The sequence below is a fragment of the Mesoplodon mirus genome (genome assembly GCF_964341445.2).
Source record: "Mesoplodon mirus genome assembly, chromosome: X".
NCBI classification, from domain to species: domain Eukaryota; kingdom Metazoa; phylum Chordata; class Mammalia; order Artiodactyla; family Ziphiidae; genus Mesoplodon; species Mesoplodon mirus.
The window spans coordinates 70,412,729-70,428,745 of NC_138981.1; the positions used below are offsets into that span (position 1 = coordinate 70,412,729).

The following is a 16,017-nucleotide window of genomic DNA, read 5'->3' on the forward strand; positions in this document are numbered from 1 at the left end:
GCTTTTTGAAAGACCCTGTAAAGAGTACGAAAAGACAAGTCATAAACCAGAAGAAAATATTTTCAAACATACATGATAAAGGACTTACCATCCAAACTATATAAAGACTCAAAATTCAATAAGAAAACTACCCAATAAAAAACGGGCCAAAGATTTAAACAGACATTTCATCAAAAAAGATATATGTCAAATAAGCACATGAAGAGACGCCTAACATCATTAGTCATTAAGGTAATGCAATTCAAAACCACAATATGGTATCACTGCACACTTACCAGAGGTTCAAAATTAAAACAAGACTGACCATACCAAATGTTGGTAAGGATATGGAGCAACTGAAACTCTCATATACTGCTGGTGGGAATGTAAAAATTATATAACAAATTATATAACAGTTTTCTTTGGAAAACAGTTTGACAGTGTCTTTAAAATGTCAAAATATAGACCTACTATATAACCCAGTCATTATATTCTTAGGTATTTAACCATGAAAAATGAACACATGTCCATACAATCACTTGTACATGAAAGTTTGTAGCAGCTTTATTTAGTAATATCCAAAAATTGCAAAAAACACACATATCCATCAACAAGTGAATGAATAAACAAATCATTGTATATCCATACAGTGGAATACCACTCAGCAATAAAAATGAACTACTGATATACACAACCACTTGGATGAATCTCAAAATAATTATGCTGAGTTTAAAAGCCAGACCAAAAAAAAAAAAGAATACATACTATATGATTCCATTTATATAAAGTCCTAGAACATGCAAACCAAACAGTGACAGAAAGCAGATTCAGTAGGGGACGGGCAGGAAGGAAGTATTAAAAAAGGGCATAAGAAAACTGTTGGGGATGATGAATAAACTAATTATTTTGATTGTGTTGATGGTTTCACAAGTTTATACAAATGTCAAAATTTATCAAAGCATGTACTTTAATATGTACAGTTTAGTGTACGTCAACTGTACCTCCATAAAGCTATTTTAAACATGAATAAATTAAACACTACTCCCAGAGGCATTTTGGTAGCTTGAGTAGCCAAAGTCCTAGGCTTGCCCCTAGCTACTTCATCCAGTTATTTATACTGATCTTGTGCCTAAGGGAAAAATGAGTAACACATTGAGATGATCTAAATGAGAGGCAGACAGAAAATGCCATTAACTGGCACATTCACTAAATACTATGTAACAAAAAACAATTATTATTTAAAATTTCTGTAGGAAAAAAAGTAATTAGCAAAAGAAAAAAAAACAATTATTCTTAGTTTTGTTTTAATAAAATACAGCAAAAATTTACAAATACTCACCTCTTTGGATAATCTTGTGAAGACATCTCCTCCCCTGAGAAAATCCAGTATTAAATATAGCTTCCCTTCAGTCTGAAAGGCTAATTAGAAATTAGAATGTAGTAATAATATTTTTAAGGCTTACAAAGCTTAGCATAGTTTTTAATTAATTTATATGTTTAGAATTTTATTACTGAGCATTATAAAACAATTAAGCATTTACTCACATGGTCCATGATTGGATAACATCATCTCAAAATTAAAACTAGTGTTGAAAAAGCTATAAACCCCTTCCCAGAACATAATCAACCTTGGATGTAGCTTTACACAGAAACTTGTACCACCATCGTTTTCCTGATTTATGGAGCACCATGTTCTACTGCAATTGCCTGAACTCTACTTCTCCACCTACTGAAAATCTACTAATTCTGGCAAGCTCAACAAAAATGCCACCCCCTCTATTTAGCTTTCTTCTATTAAGGATTTCCCTCTTTTCACATTTCCCTAATAGCATCCTTAACCTCTTCCCCATCCGAATTACTTCTTACTACTTTTGAGATCACATTGCACTTTATTTATGTCTCTCTTATGGTACTTAATCCATTTTGATTTATACAATTAATTGGTCTTACATGTCTGTGTTCCCATTAGATTATAAATTTCTTGAGATCAGAGATTATTTCACCTCTACAGCCCACTGAATTGAATAGAATGTTTTGAACACAACTGGTGTTTAGTGATTAATCTAACGAAATCCTAGAGATTCAAGGAAGGAGATCTTTAGATGATACTACTACTCTCATTCCATTAGGGTAATGGGGAATAAAAGAATAATGGGTGGAAAATTCTAGAGGGATTTTTACAAAGAGATTTGGGTACATACTATAATGCATTATTTGTCAAAATTACCTAAGAATAAAGTCAATAGCTGCTATATTTTTAAATTTCAAAAATTGAGAGTGACATAGTAGATTGGATCAGTGATTTAATAATGTATATGCCTTTGAATTCTCCAGGGAAGCCAAATGCCACAATCTCATGCATACATTAAACTAGCAATGGAGCCATGATTAAAACTCAGAACTGCATAGATTGGAAGAATTAATATTGGTGACCCAAAGCAATCTACAGATTCAATGCAATCACTATCAAAATACCAATGGCATTTTTCACAGAAATAGCACAAATAATTGTAAAATTTGTATGGAAACACAAAAGACCCCAAATAGCCAAAACAATACTGGAAAAGAAGAACAAAGCTAGAGGCATCACATTCCCTGACTTTTAGACCATGCTGAAAGCTACAAAAATCAAAACAGTATGGCACTGACACAAAAAGAGCCATACAGATCAATGGAACAGAATAGAGAGCACAGAAATAAACCCACACACTTATGGTCAACTAATCTATGACAAAGGAGGCAAGAATATACAATGGAGAAAAAACAGTCTCTTCAAGAAGTGGTGCTGGGAAAACTGGACAGCTGCATGTAAAAGAATGAAATTGGAACATTCTCTAATACCACATACAAAAATAAACTCAAAATGAATTAAAGACCTAAACCATAAAACTCCTAGAAGAGAACACAGGCAGAATACACTTTGACATAAATCATAGCATGATTTTTTTTCAATCTGTCTCCTCAGGCAAAGAAAACAAAAGCAAAAATAAGCAAATGGGACCTAATTAAAATTAAAAGCATGTGCACAGCAAAGGAAACATCAATGAAATGAACAAACCTACTGAATGGGAGAAAATATTTGCAAATGATATGACCAATAAGGAATTAATATCCAAAACATATAAATAGCTCATATATCTCATCATCAGAAAAACAAACAACCCAATTAAAAAGTGTGCAGAACACCTGAATAGACATTTTTCCAAAGAAGATATACAGATAGCTAACTGGCACAAGAAAAGATGCACAACATCGCTAATCATCAGAGTATCAAAACCCCATATCAAAACAATGATGACGTATCAACTCACACCTGTCAGAATGGCTATCATCAAAAAGTCTACAAATAACAAATGTTGGAGAAGATGTAGAGAAAAGGGAGCTCTCATACACTGTCAGAAGGAATGTAAATTGGTGCAGCCACTGTGGAAAATAGTATGGAGGTTCATCAAAAAAATAAAAATATAATTATGATACGATCCAGCAATTCCACTCCTGGGTATATATCTGAAGAAAATGAATATATTACCACAAAAAATATATGGACCCCAATGTTCACAGCAGCATTTTTTACAATAGTCAAGACAGGGAAGCAACCTATGTGTCCATCAACAGGTGAATGGATAAAAAAGATGTGGTGGGAGGAATCGGGAAGATGGCGGAAGAGTAAGACTCAGAGAACACCTTCCTCCCCAAAGATACACCAGAGATACATCTACACGTGAAACAACTACAGAACACCTACTGAATGCTGGCAGAAGACCTCAGACCTCCCAAAAGGCAAGAAACACCCCACGTACCTGGGTACAGCAAAAGAAAAAAGAATAAACAGAGACAAAAGAATAGGGACGGGACCTGAACCAGTATGAGGGAGCTGTGAAGGAGGAAAATTTTCCACACACTAGGAAGCCCCATTACATGTGGACACTGTGGGTGGTGGAGGGGGGAAGCTTCAGAGCCAGGGAGGAGAGCACAGCAACAAGGGAGCGGAGGGCAAAGCAGAGAGATTCCTGCACAGAGAATCAGTGCCGACCAGCACTCACCAGCCGTGAGAGGTTTCTCTGCTCACCCGCCGGGGCAGGCGGGGCTGGGAGCTGAGGCTCGGGCTTCAGTCAGAGTGCAGGGAGATGACTTGGGTAGGCGGTGTGAACACAGCCTGCAGGTGGTTAGTGCACCACGGCTAGCTGGGAGGGAGTCAGGGGAAAAGTCTAGACCTGCCAAAGAGGAAAGAGACTTTTTCTTCCATCTGTGCTTCCTGATGTGCAAGGAGAGGGGATTACAAACTCTGCTTAAAGGAGCTCCAGATACGGGCATGAGCCGTGGCTAACAGTGCCGACCTCACAGATGGGCATTAGATGCTAAGGTTGCTGCTGCCACCACCTAGAAGTCTGTGTGTGAGAACAGGTCACTATCCACACCTTCCTTCCAGGGTGCCTGTACAGCCTGCCACTGCGAGGGTCCTAGGATCAAGGGACAAATTCCCTGGGAGAATGCACGGCGTGCCTCAGGCTGGTGCAACGTCCCACCAGCCTCTGCCACCGCAGGCTCGCCCTGCATCTGCACCCCTTCCTTCCCCGGCCTGAGTGAGCCAGAGTCCCCAAAGCAGCTGCTCCTTTAACCCTGTCCTGTCTGAGCAAAGAACAGACGCCCTCCAGCGACCTACACACAGAGGCGGGGCCAAATCAAAAGCTGAGATGCGGGAGCTGTGTGAGCAAAGAAGAGAAATGGAAATCTTATCCAGCCGCCTCAGAAGCACTGGATTAAAGCTCCACAATCAACTTGTTGTACCCTGCAACTGTAGAATACATGAATAGATAACGAATCATCCCAAATTGAGGAGGTGGACTTTGATGGCAATATTTATTATTTTTTCCACTTTTCCTTCTATTGTGAGTATGTAAGTGTATGCTTCTGTGTGAGATTTTGTCTGTACAGCTTTCTTCATCATTTGTCCTAGGGTTCTATCCGTCCATTTTTCTTTTTGCTTTTTAAGTATTTTTCTTAACAATTATTTTTTATTTTAATAACTATTTTATTTTATCTTCCTTTATTTTATTTTATTTTACCCCTTTTCTTTCATTCTTTCTTTCTTTCTTTCTTTCTTTCTTTCTTTCTTTCTTTCTTTCTTTCTATTTCTTTCTACTTTTTATCCCTTTTATTCTGAGCCATGTGGATGAAAGGCTCTTGGTGCTGCAGCCAGGAGTCAGTGCTGTGCCTTGGATGTGGGAGAGCGAAATTCAGGACACTGGTCTGCAAGAGACTTCCTAGCTCCACATAATATCAAGCAGCAAAAATCTCACAGAGATCTGCATCTCAACACCAGCACCCAGCTGCACTCAACGACCAGCAAGCTACAGTGCTGGACACACTATGCCAAACAACAAGCAAGAAAGGAACACAACACCGCACATTAGCAGAGAGCCTACCTAAAATCATAATAAATCCACAGACACTCCAAAACACACCAACAGACGTGGACCTGCCAACCAGAAAGACAAGATACAGACTCATCCACCAGAGCACAGGCACTAGTCACCTCCACCAGGAAGCCTACACAACCCACTGAAACAACGTTAGCCACTGGGGACAGACACCAAAAACAACGGGAACTACGAACCTACAGCCTGCAAAATGGAGACCCCAAACACAGTAAGATAAGCAAAATGAGAAGACAGAAAAACATACAGCAGATGAAGTAGCAATATAAAAATGCATCAGACCTAACAAATGAAGAGGAAATAGGCTGTCTACCTGAAAAAAGAATTCAGAATAATGATAGTAAAGATGATCCAATATCTTGGAAATAAAATAGAGAAAATGAAAGAAACATTTAACAAGGACCTAGAAGAATTAAAGAGGAAACAAGCAATGATGAACAACATAATAAATGAAATTCAAAATACTCTAGATGGGATCAATAGCAGAATAATTGAGGCAGAAGAATGGATAAGTGATGTGGAAGATAAAATAGTGGAAAAAACTACTGCAGAGCAGAATAAAGAAAAAAGAATGAAAAGAACTGAGGACAGTCTCAGAGACTTCCAGGACAAAAACTACTGCAGAGCAGAATAAAGAAAAAAGAATGAAAAGAACTGAGGACAGTCTCAGAGACTTCCAGGACAACCAACATTCGAATTATAGGGGTTCCAGAAGAAGAAGAGAAAAAGCAAGGGACTGAGAAACTATTTGAAAAGATTATAGTTGAAAATTCCCTAATATGGGAAAGGAAATATTTAATCAAGTCCAGGAAGAACAGAGAGTCCCATACAGGATAAATCCAAGGAGAAACACGCCAAGACATGTATTAAGCAAACTATCAAAAACTAACTACAAAGAAAACATATTAAAAGCACCAAGGGAAAAACCGCAAATAGCACACAAGGGAATCCCCATAAGGATAACAGATGATCTTTCAGCAGAAAATCTACAAGGCAGAAGGGAGTGTCAGGATATATTTAAAGTGATGAAGGAGAAAAACCTACAACCAAGATTACTCTACCCAGCAAGGATCTCATGCCGATTTGATGGAGAAATTAAAACCTTACAGACAAGCAAAAGCTGAGAGTGTTCAGCAACTCCAAACCAGCTTTACAACAAATGCTAAAAGATATTCTCTAGGCAAGAAACACAAGAGAAGGAAAAGAACTACAATAACAAACCGAAAACAATTAAGAAAAAGGGAATAGGAACATATATATTGATAATTACCTTAAATGTAAATGGACTAAATGCTCCCACCAAAAGACACAGACTGGCTGTACGGATACAAAAACAAGACTCAAATATATGCTGTGTACAAGACACACACTTCACACCTAGCGACACATACAGACTAAAGGTGAGGGGATGGAAAAAGATATTCCATGCAAACGGAAATCAAAAGAAAGCTGGAGTAGTGATTCTCATATCAGACAAAATAGACTTTAAAATAGAGACTATTGCAAGAGACAAAGAAGGATACTACATAATGATCAAGGGATTGATGCAAGAAGAAAATATAACAATTGTGAATATTTATGCAACCAAAATAGGAGCACCTCAATACATAAGGCAAATACTAATGGCCACAAAAGGGGGAATCGACAGTAACACATTCATAGTAGGGGACTTTAACACCCCATTTTCACCAATGGACAGATCATCCAAGAGGAAAATAAATTAGGAAACACAAGCTTTAAATGATACATTAAACAAGATTGGCTTAATTGATATTTATAGGACATTCCATCCAAAAACAACAGAATACACATTTTTCTCAAGTGCTCCTGGAATATTCTCCAGGATAGATCATATCTCGGGTCACAAATCAAGACTTGGTAAATTTAAGAAAATTGAAATTGTATCAAGTATGTTTTCCATCCACAATGCTATGAGGCAAGATATCAATAACAGGCAAAGATCTGTAAAAAATACAAACACATGGAGGCAAATCAATACACTATTTAATAACGAAGTGATCACTGAAGAGATCAACGAGGAAATCAAAAAATACCTAGAAACAAATGACAATGGAGACACGATGACCCAAAATCTATGGGATGCAGAAATAGCACTCCTAAGATCGAAGATTATAGCAATACAATCTTACCATAAAAAACAGGAAACATCTCGAATAAACAACCTAACCTTGCATCTAAAGCAATTAGAGAAAGAAGAAGAAGAACAACAACAACAACAAAACCAAAGTTAGCAGAAGGAAATAAGCAATAAAGATCAGATCAGAAATAAATTAAAAAGAAATGAAGGAAATGATAGGAAAGATCAATAAAACTAAAATCTGCTTCTATGAGAAGATAAACAAAATTGAAAAACCATTAGCCAGACTCATCAATAAAAAAACGGAGGAGAATCATATCAATAGAATTAGAAATGAAAAAGGAGAAGTAACAACTGACACTGCAGAAATAAAAAAAGATCATGAGAGATTACTACAAGCAACTCTATGCCAATAAAATGGACAACATGGAAGATGTGGACAAATGCTTAGACAAGCACAACCTGCCAAGACTGAATCAGGAAGTAATAGGAAATATGAACTGAGAAATCATAAGCACTGAAATTGAAACTGTGATTAAAAATCTTCCAACAAACAAAAGCCCAGGACCAGATGGCTTCACAGGTGAATTCTATAAAATATTTAGAGAAGAGCTAACACCTATCCTTCCCAAACTCTTCCAAAATATAGCAGAGGGAGGAACACTTCAAAACTCATTCTACGAGGCCACCATCACCCTGATACCAAAACCAGACAAGGATGTCACAAAGAAAGAAAACTACAAGACAATATCACTGATAAACAGAGATGCAAAAATCCTCAACAAAATACTAGCAAACAGAATCCAACAGCACATTAAAAGGATCATACACCATGATAAAGTGGGGTTTATTCCAGGAATGCAAGGATTCTTCAATATACGCAAATCAATCAATGTGATACACCATATTAACAAATTGAAGGAGAAAAAAATGTATGATTATCTCAGTAGATGAAGAGAAAGCTTTTGACAAAATTCAACACCCATTTATGATAAAAACCCTGCAGAAAGTAGGCATAGAGGGAACTTTCCTCCACATAATAAAGGCTATATATGACAAACCCACAACCAACATCGTCCTCAATGGTGAAAAACTGAAACCATTTCCACTAAGATCAGGAACAAGACGAGGTTGCCCACTCTCACCACTCTTATTCAACATAGTTTTGGAAGTTTTAGCCACAGCAATCAGAGGAGAAAAGGAAATAAAAGGAATCCAAATTGGAAAAGAAGAAATAAAGCTGTCACTGTTTGCAGATGACGTGATACTATACATAGTGAATCCTAAAGATGCTTCCAGAAAACTACTAGAGCTAATCAATGAATTTGGTAAAGTAGCAGGAAACAAAATTAATGCACACAAATCCCTTGCATTTCTATACACTAATGATGAAAAATCTGAAAGTGAAATAAAAAATCCACTCCAATTTACCATTGGAACAAAAAAGAATAAAATATCTAGGAATAAACCTACCTAAGGAGACAAAATACCTGTATGCAGAAAAATACCTGTACACAGACACTGATGAAAGAAATTAAAGATGATACAAATAGATGGAGAGATATACCATGTTCTTGGATTGGAAGAATCAACATTGTGAAAATCACTCTAATACCCAAAGCAATCTACAGATTCAATGCAATCCCTATCAAACTACCACTGGCATTTTTCACAGAACTAGAACAAAAAATTTCACAATTTGTATGGAAACACAAAAGACCCCGTATATCCAAGCAATCTTGAGAATGAAAAACGGAGCTGGAGGAATCAGGCTCCCTGACTTCAGACTATACTACAAAGCTACAGTAATCAAGACAGTATGGTACTGACACAAAAACCGAAAAAATAGATCAACGGAACATATAGAAAGCGTAGAGATAAACCCATACACACATGGTCACCTTATCTTTGATAATGGAAGCAGGAATGTACAGTGGAGAAAGGACAGCCTCTTCAATAAGTGGTACTGGGAATACTGGACATATACATGTAAAAGTATGAGATTAGATCACTCCGAAACACCATACAAAAAAATAAGCTCAAAATGGATTAAATACTTAAATGTAATTCCAGAAACTATCAAATTCTTAGAGGAAAACATAGGCAGAACACTTTATGAAATAAATCACAGCAGGATACTTTTTGACCCACCTCCTAGAGAAATGGAAGTAAAAACAAAAATAAACAATTGTTATCTAATGAATCTTCAAAGCTTTTGAACAGCAAAGGAAACCATAAACAAGACCAAAAGACAACCCTCAGAATGGGAGAAAATATTTGCAATTGAAGCAACTGACAAAGGATTAATCTCCAAAATTTATAAGCAGCTCAATAACAAATAAAACAAACAACCCAATCCTAAAATGGGCAGAAGATCTAAATAGACATTTCTCCAAAGAATATATACAGATTGCCAACAAACACATGAAAGAATGCTCAACATCATTAATCATTAGAGAAATGCAAGTCAAAACTACCATGAGATATCATCTCACAGCGGTCAGAATGGCCATCATCAAAAAATCTAGAAACAATAAATGCTGGAGATGGTGTGGAGAAAAGGGAACATTGTTGCACTGCTGGTGGGAATGTGAATTGGTACAGCCACTATGGAGGTTCCTTAAAAAACTACAAATAGAACTACCATATGTCCCAGCAATCCCACTACTGGGCATATGCCCTGAGAAAACCATAATTCAAAAAGAGTCATGTACCAAAATGTTCATTGCAGCTCTATTTAAAATAGCCAGGAAATGGAAACAACCTAAGTGTCCATCATCGGATGAATGGAGAAAGAAGATGTGGCACATATATACAATGGAATATTACTCTGCCATAAAAAGAAACAAAATTGAGTTATTTGTAGTGAGGTGGATGGACCTAGAGTCTGTCATACAGAGTGATGTAAGTCAGAAAGAGAAAGACAAATACTGTATGCTAACACATGTATATGGGATATAAGAAAAAAAAATGTCATGAAGCACCTAAGGGTAAGATGGGAATAAAGACACAGACCTACTAGAGGATTGACTTGAGGATATGGGGAGGGGGAAGGGTAAGCTTTGACAAAGTGAGAGAGTGGCATAGACATATATACACTACCAAACATAAAGCAGATAGCTAGTGGGAAGCAGCCGCATAGCACGTGGAGATCAGCTCTGTGCTTTGTGACCACCTGGATGGGTGGGATAGGGAGGTTGGGAGGGATGGAGATGCAGGAGGGAGGAGATATGGGAACATATGTATATGTATAACTGATTCACTTTGTTATAAAGCAGAAACTAACACACCATTGTAAAGCAATTATACTCCAATTAAAAAAAGAGAAGAAAATAAAAAAAGATGTGGTGTACACACACACACACACACACACATACACACACACAGAAGGTTATTAATCAGACATAAAAAAGAATGATATATTGCCATTTCAACAACATGGAAGGATATAGAGAATATTATGCTTAATGAAAATCAAAGAAAAATATTGTATGATACCACTTCTGTGTGGAACCTAAAAAATATAACACACTAGTGAATATAACAAAAAAGAAACAGACTCGTAGATATAGAGAACAAACTAGTCGTTACCATTGGGGAGATGGGGGGAAGGGGCCAGACAGGGGTAGGGGATTAAGTGGTACAAACTACTATGTATAAAATAAATAAGCTACAAATATATATCGTACAGTACAAGGTTTATAGCCAATATTTTATAGTAAATATAAATGGGCTATAAGCTTAAAATTGTGAATCACTATATTGTACACCTGAAACTTATATAATACTGTAAGTCAACTATTAAAAAAAAAAAAAACCTCAGAACTGTCTGACTCCAAATTCATGTTCTTTCCATTGTACCTATTGCTTCTCACTGGTATTCTTCTCCTGCCAAACATAAGAAAAAATAACTCAAATAGACTAATATCCCATATGGTCCTCTTCAACAGAATAAGGAAGTAAGATTAATATGCTCATTACGAACATGTAAGAGGAGCCCTTGCAAACACAAAAATGTTTTGAAGAAATTATCACAGTAGTTTGTAGCCTAAAATCCCTGGAGGTATAGCCTAGTACAGATATACTACTAGACAAGTAATCAGAAGACACTATCTTGTTACCTCAGACAAGTTAACCAACAAATACAGGAAACACTGGGGCTTCCCTGGTGGTGCAGTGGTTGAGAGTACGCCTGCTGATTCATGGGACACGGGTTTGTGCCCTGGTCCAGGAAGATCCCACATGCCATGGAGCAGCTAGGCCCGTGAGTCATGGCCACTGAGCCTGTGCGTCCAGAGCCTGTGCTCCGCAACGGGAGAGGCCACAACAGTGAGAGGGCCATGTACCGCAAAACAAACAAACAAACAAACAAAAAACAGGAAATACAACTAAAAGCTAGATATTAATTCATATTTCAGATAAATACATTTTACATAGTTCAGCGTATTAAATTATTCCATATTAATTTCCCGTTTGAAGTATTTATATCCTGTTATATTACTGTCTGAAAGGAAATCTTAGTTCTCTAATTCCATATTTTTTTTTAAAAAAAGATTACATACCATAGTGCAATTTGACAATAAATGGATGATTTACTTCCACCAGTATATCCCTCTCCATCTTTGTCCGAACTCTGTCTCGAACTAAAAATTATAGAAGGGTAGAATATATTGCTCTCGTATATAATTTCAGTAGAGATCCCATCAGTAATTCACCAAACAAAAACATGGAAATATAAAACATAACTTTATAAGTGACCAAATTTGCAGTCTATATTCCTAGACAGTAATTACCATATTCTCAGAAAGCTAACAAATTCAGTTTAGATCTAGAGATGGGTTAAGGAGACACAAAGTTATTTGGTAAATAAGAATTATTATATATTAGTCTCCAAATTGTTCAAATGAGTTTATTGACTAAAACTGAGCACAGTGTTATTGTTATCACAGCCTGGAAGACAGTATATATAAGTGTATGCAGGTAGCTGTGCTTTCTCAATATGCAATACCAAAACAGATAGACAGAAAAAATAAGAATCTTGAAATAAAAGAATATAGTTTAATAAAATAAGTTCACTTTAAATAAAACATGTCACTCTTTATCCCATTACTTTTTTAGCAGGGTACACTCACTAATTTAGGATATATGCCAATATCAAACCTAGAAATATCACTTACCACTAGAAATCTGTAACAATTACTAATGTTAAAAGGAAACTAAATCTACTCATCTTATATAAGCAGTACACAGCATATTGCTTAAAACAAGATTTACCAAATTCTATTTTAATAAGCTTTCTAATTTTCTACCTTTTAAAGAAGCTTTTTTTAACACCTTCATTGCATAGAGCTGTCCAGCATCAGGACCAGTCTTCTTTCTAACAAGAAAAACCTAATAGGAGAATTAAAATTAAAACAGTGAAATTCACATCCCAAGCCATTCCTGTTAAACATATACATTAGCACATACATACGGCCTTGCATTTTCTCTAATTTTATAAATATATACCTTTCCCTATAAATTATACTTGGTTAATATTTTCTCACTTTCAGTCACTTAGTGAATCACACTCCCATACATCCTATTGTGGAAAAGAAAATTTTAAAGAACATTTGAGAAGTTTCTAATGTAAGTGATAAATAATACAACGAAAGACAATTTGAGCTAAGGGAGCTCCTTATAAGACCCAAGCTCCTTTTTGTTACCTTAATAAGAAGCAAACAAATGTGATGACCATTAATTTGATATCTTCATTTCTACTTCTCTATTGGTCGATTTTAGAAGTTACCAGGTATTTTATTTTCTAATAAGAAATCAGAGGCAATTCTTATCTGTCTGCCAAGAAAAATAATCAAGATGGCAAATATTTCAATAAAGAAATGAAAGTTAAATTATTTAAAGTTACCAAGTAAGCTTAAGTAATAATATCTCATATTTTCAAACCAGGATTATGACTCATTAAAAGCTATGTTTTAAAAAGCCTCACTTATGAAGATAAATATGAGTATATTACAGTTTTATTAGTTATTTATTAATAAAGGTTTGTTTCAATTTTTTAATTATTTAGTAAAACGTGTTCACTGCCTTACCTGCCATCCTCAACTCTAACAAGTTCTATTTAAGTGTTGCTTAACTTTAAAATGTGGTCAAGTAACTAACTTGTTCAAACAAAACTGCAGATGGGAGAGCTTTTAAGTAATTTTTTGTATCACCTCTTTCCTAAGGTAGAGCTTAAAACCCTTTAATCCAAATATTTTATGTGATAATTATGTATCAGCCAACTGGGCAGGTGAGGGGGTGGAATCTTTACTTCATTTAATCTCTGCTTCTCCTATTCTTTATATCAGACCTAAATTCAAGGACCATTTCATGTTTACTGTTTTCATATTCATCTAGTGTAGTGCTCCTCACACTTTCTGTGTAGACCAACCAGTCTTTTTTTCCCCCTTTTCTCCAAGTCCATTGCAGACCATACTTCTATAAAATATAATCAGAATGAATTATTTAGAAAATTGAAATTTAATTGTCATAAAATACAATCCCTTTTTATACTAATTGATTCTACACATAAAATTACTTTGTCAAATTTCTGTAAAAGTTGCTAAATGCTTACTCTCAGTTTTTGAACATGTCTTACAGTAAGCCAGTAACAGTTCATACCACACTTGGAGTAGACTAATCAAGAGAATTCACATATTAACAGATGGCTGGATTTTGCAACATAAAACTATCTTTGGAGAAAAGAAAAGTTCAGGGCTTGAACCAAATCATAAATTTTGCATATCACCATAAACATTTCTGTACTGAAAGAACTAACAAAGCTACTACCCTATGTTACTCTCTTGTCTAATATCTACTCTGAACTCCAACAAGATCTCTCCAAACAATGTAGAACCCCAAGGAAGTGTGCATTGCCACAGAAGATTTCAGTAACTTCATTCCATGGAGTTATTTTAAGTGCATTTAAAATTGGAGAGGATAGTCCTAAAAATCCATGATTTTTCACTGATGAAAATAGTAAGCAATGGAACAGAATGTCAAATTTAACACACATATAGCCTACCCTCTGTCTTCTTTATAACGAAGATTCACTAGAAAATAAAATTAGTATTTTATAAATGAACAGTGTTAAATCAGGCTTTTTAATCACAGGAGAACATATTCAATCTGGTTTAGAGAGAATACATACACAAACTAGATTACCATGGAGTTCTAAATGTCATATAAAACTTATTGAGTGAGCTAAAGAAGCTATGACACCAGATGCACATTTTCTTATCTGCATTTTTCAAGTTTTCCACTGTTGGCAAACAAGTGGACTTGTACGTATTTGTATAGCTGATTTCAGTCTATATCAGTTTTTTAAACGGCAGGTTAAATTAATTGTCATAACACACACACACACACACACACACACACACGCTTCAAAGCTAAGCAAATGGCATTAACCCTAAGCACCAGACTTAAAGTTTTCATTCAATTTTACTGCCATGGGTAAATAAAGGTAGATAAACAGTTTCCTCTTTCCTAATCAATATCATGTGACCAAGATGTTGCCAACAAAGGAGTCAAGTCATTTCGTGAGTGTTGACTACACCGCAAGTAGGAGAACTATCTTTCTCAGTCTCTTCCAAGAAAGCAATTCTCATATTTTTGTTCTCAAGAATTCTTTTACTTTGCTGAACAGTAGAAACTAACATAACATTGTAAAACAGCTATACTCCAATAAATATTTAAAAAATAAAAATAAAAACCTTAAAGATGATAAACATAATAAAAAAAAATTCTTTTACAATCCTAAAAATTACTGATGACTCTAAAGTACTTTTGTTTTTGTGGGTTATATCTATTGATATTTACTATATTAGAAATTAAAACAGAAAAAAATTAACTATGTATTGATTCATTAAAAATAATAAATACCTGTTATATGTGAATATATTTTATAAAGATAACTATATTTTTTCCAAAACAAAAAAAATCAATGATAAGATTGACACTGATCTACATTTTTGCAAGTCTCTAATATCTGGCTGAACAGAAGAGAGTTGGATTCCCAAATCTGCTTCTACGTTCAATCTGTTGCAATTAAGTTGTTTTGCTTAAATTATAAGAAGAAAATCAGGCCTCATGCAGATATATATTTGGAAAAGAGAGTACTATTTTAATAGCCTTTCCATATAATTGTGTTTATCCTTCTTTGATATGACACAAGAATTTGACAAGTGGCAGTTTCTTAAAGATTAGCTGCAATGAAAAATCTGAAACCACATCAATTAACTGTCCATATTCTTTTACATAATTATCCATGGTCTACCTGACACTTTGAATGGATTTTGTACTGATGCCTTATTTGATAACTTCATGTGTTTGGTTAACTCAAAAACACTGGTTCACTGAGTTATGCAGATCTTCCAAATGTTGACAGTAGCAATCTCATCTGGAAAGTATTTTGAGTGTTGAGAAGAGTTAAGCCCACAGTGGCAAATAAAAATTTTCCAA

At 35.4% G+C, this 16,017-nt stretch overlaps 1 protein-coding gene across 3 annotated transcripts in view; it reads right to left on the reverse strand.

The window, feature by feature from the left end:
- The window catches only part of RPS6KA6 (ribosomal protein S6 kinase A6), a gene marked incomplete at both ends in the record, with an annotated part of 175,961 nt that overhangs the window by 85,257 nt on the left and 74,687 nt on the right, over positions 1-16,017 (reverse strand). For all 3 annotated transcript variants that reach the window (XM_082610162.1, XM_082610160.1, XM_082610161.1), the window contains 3 exons: positions 1,319-1,398; positions 12,078-12,158; positions 12,825-12,906. In XM_082610162.1, coding sequence (XP_082466288.1) covers positions 1,319-1,398; positions 12,078-12,158; positions 12,825-12,906 — 243 coding nt within the window. The remainder of the gene's footprint in view (positions 1-1,318; positions 1,399-12,077; positions 12,159-12,824; positions 12,907-16,017) is intronic.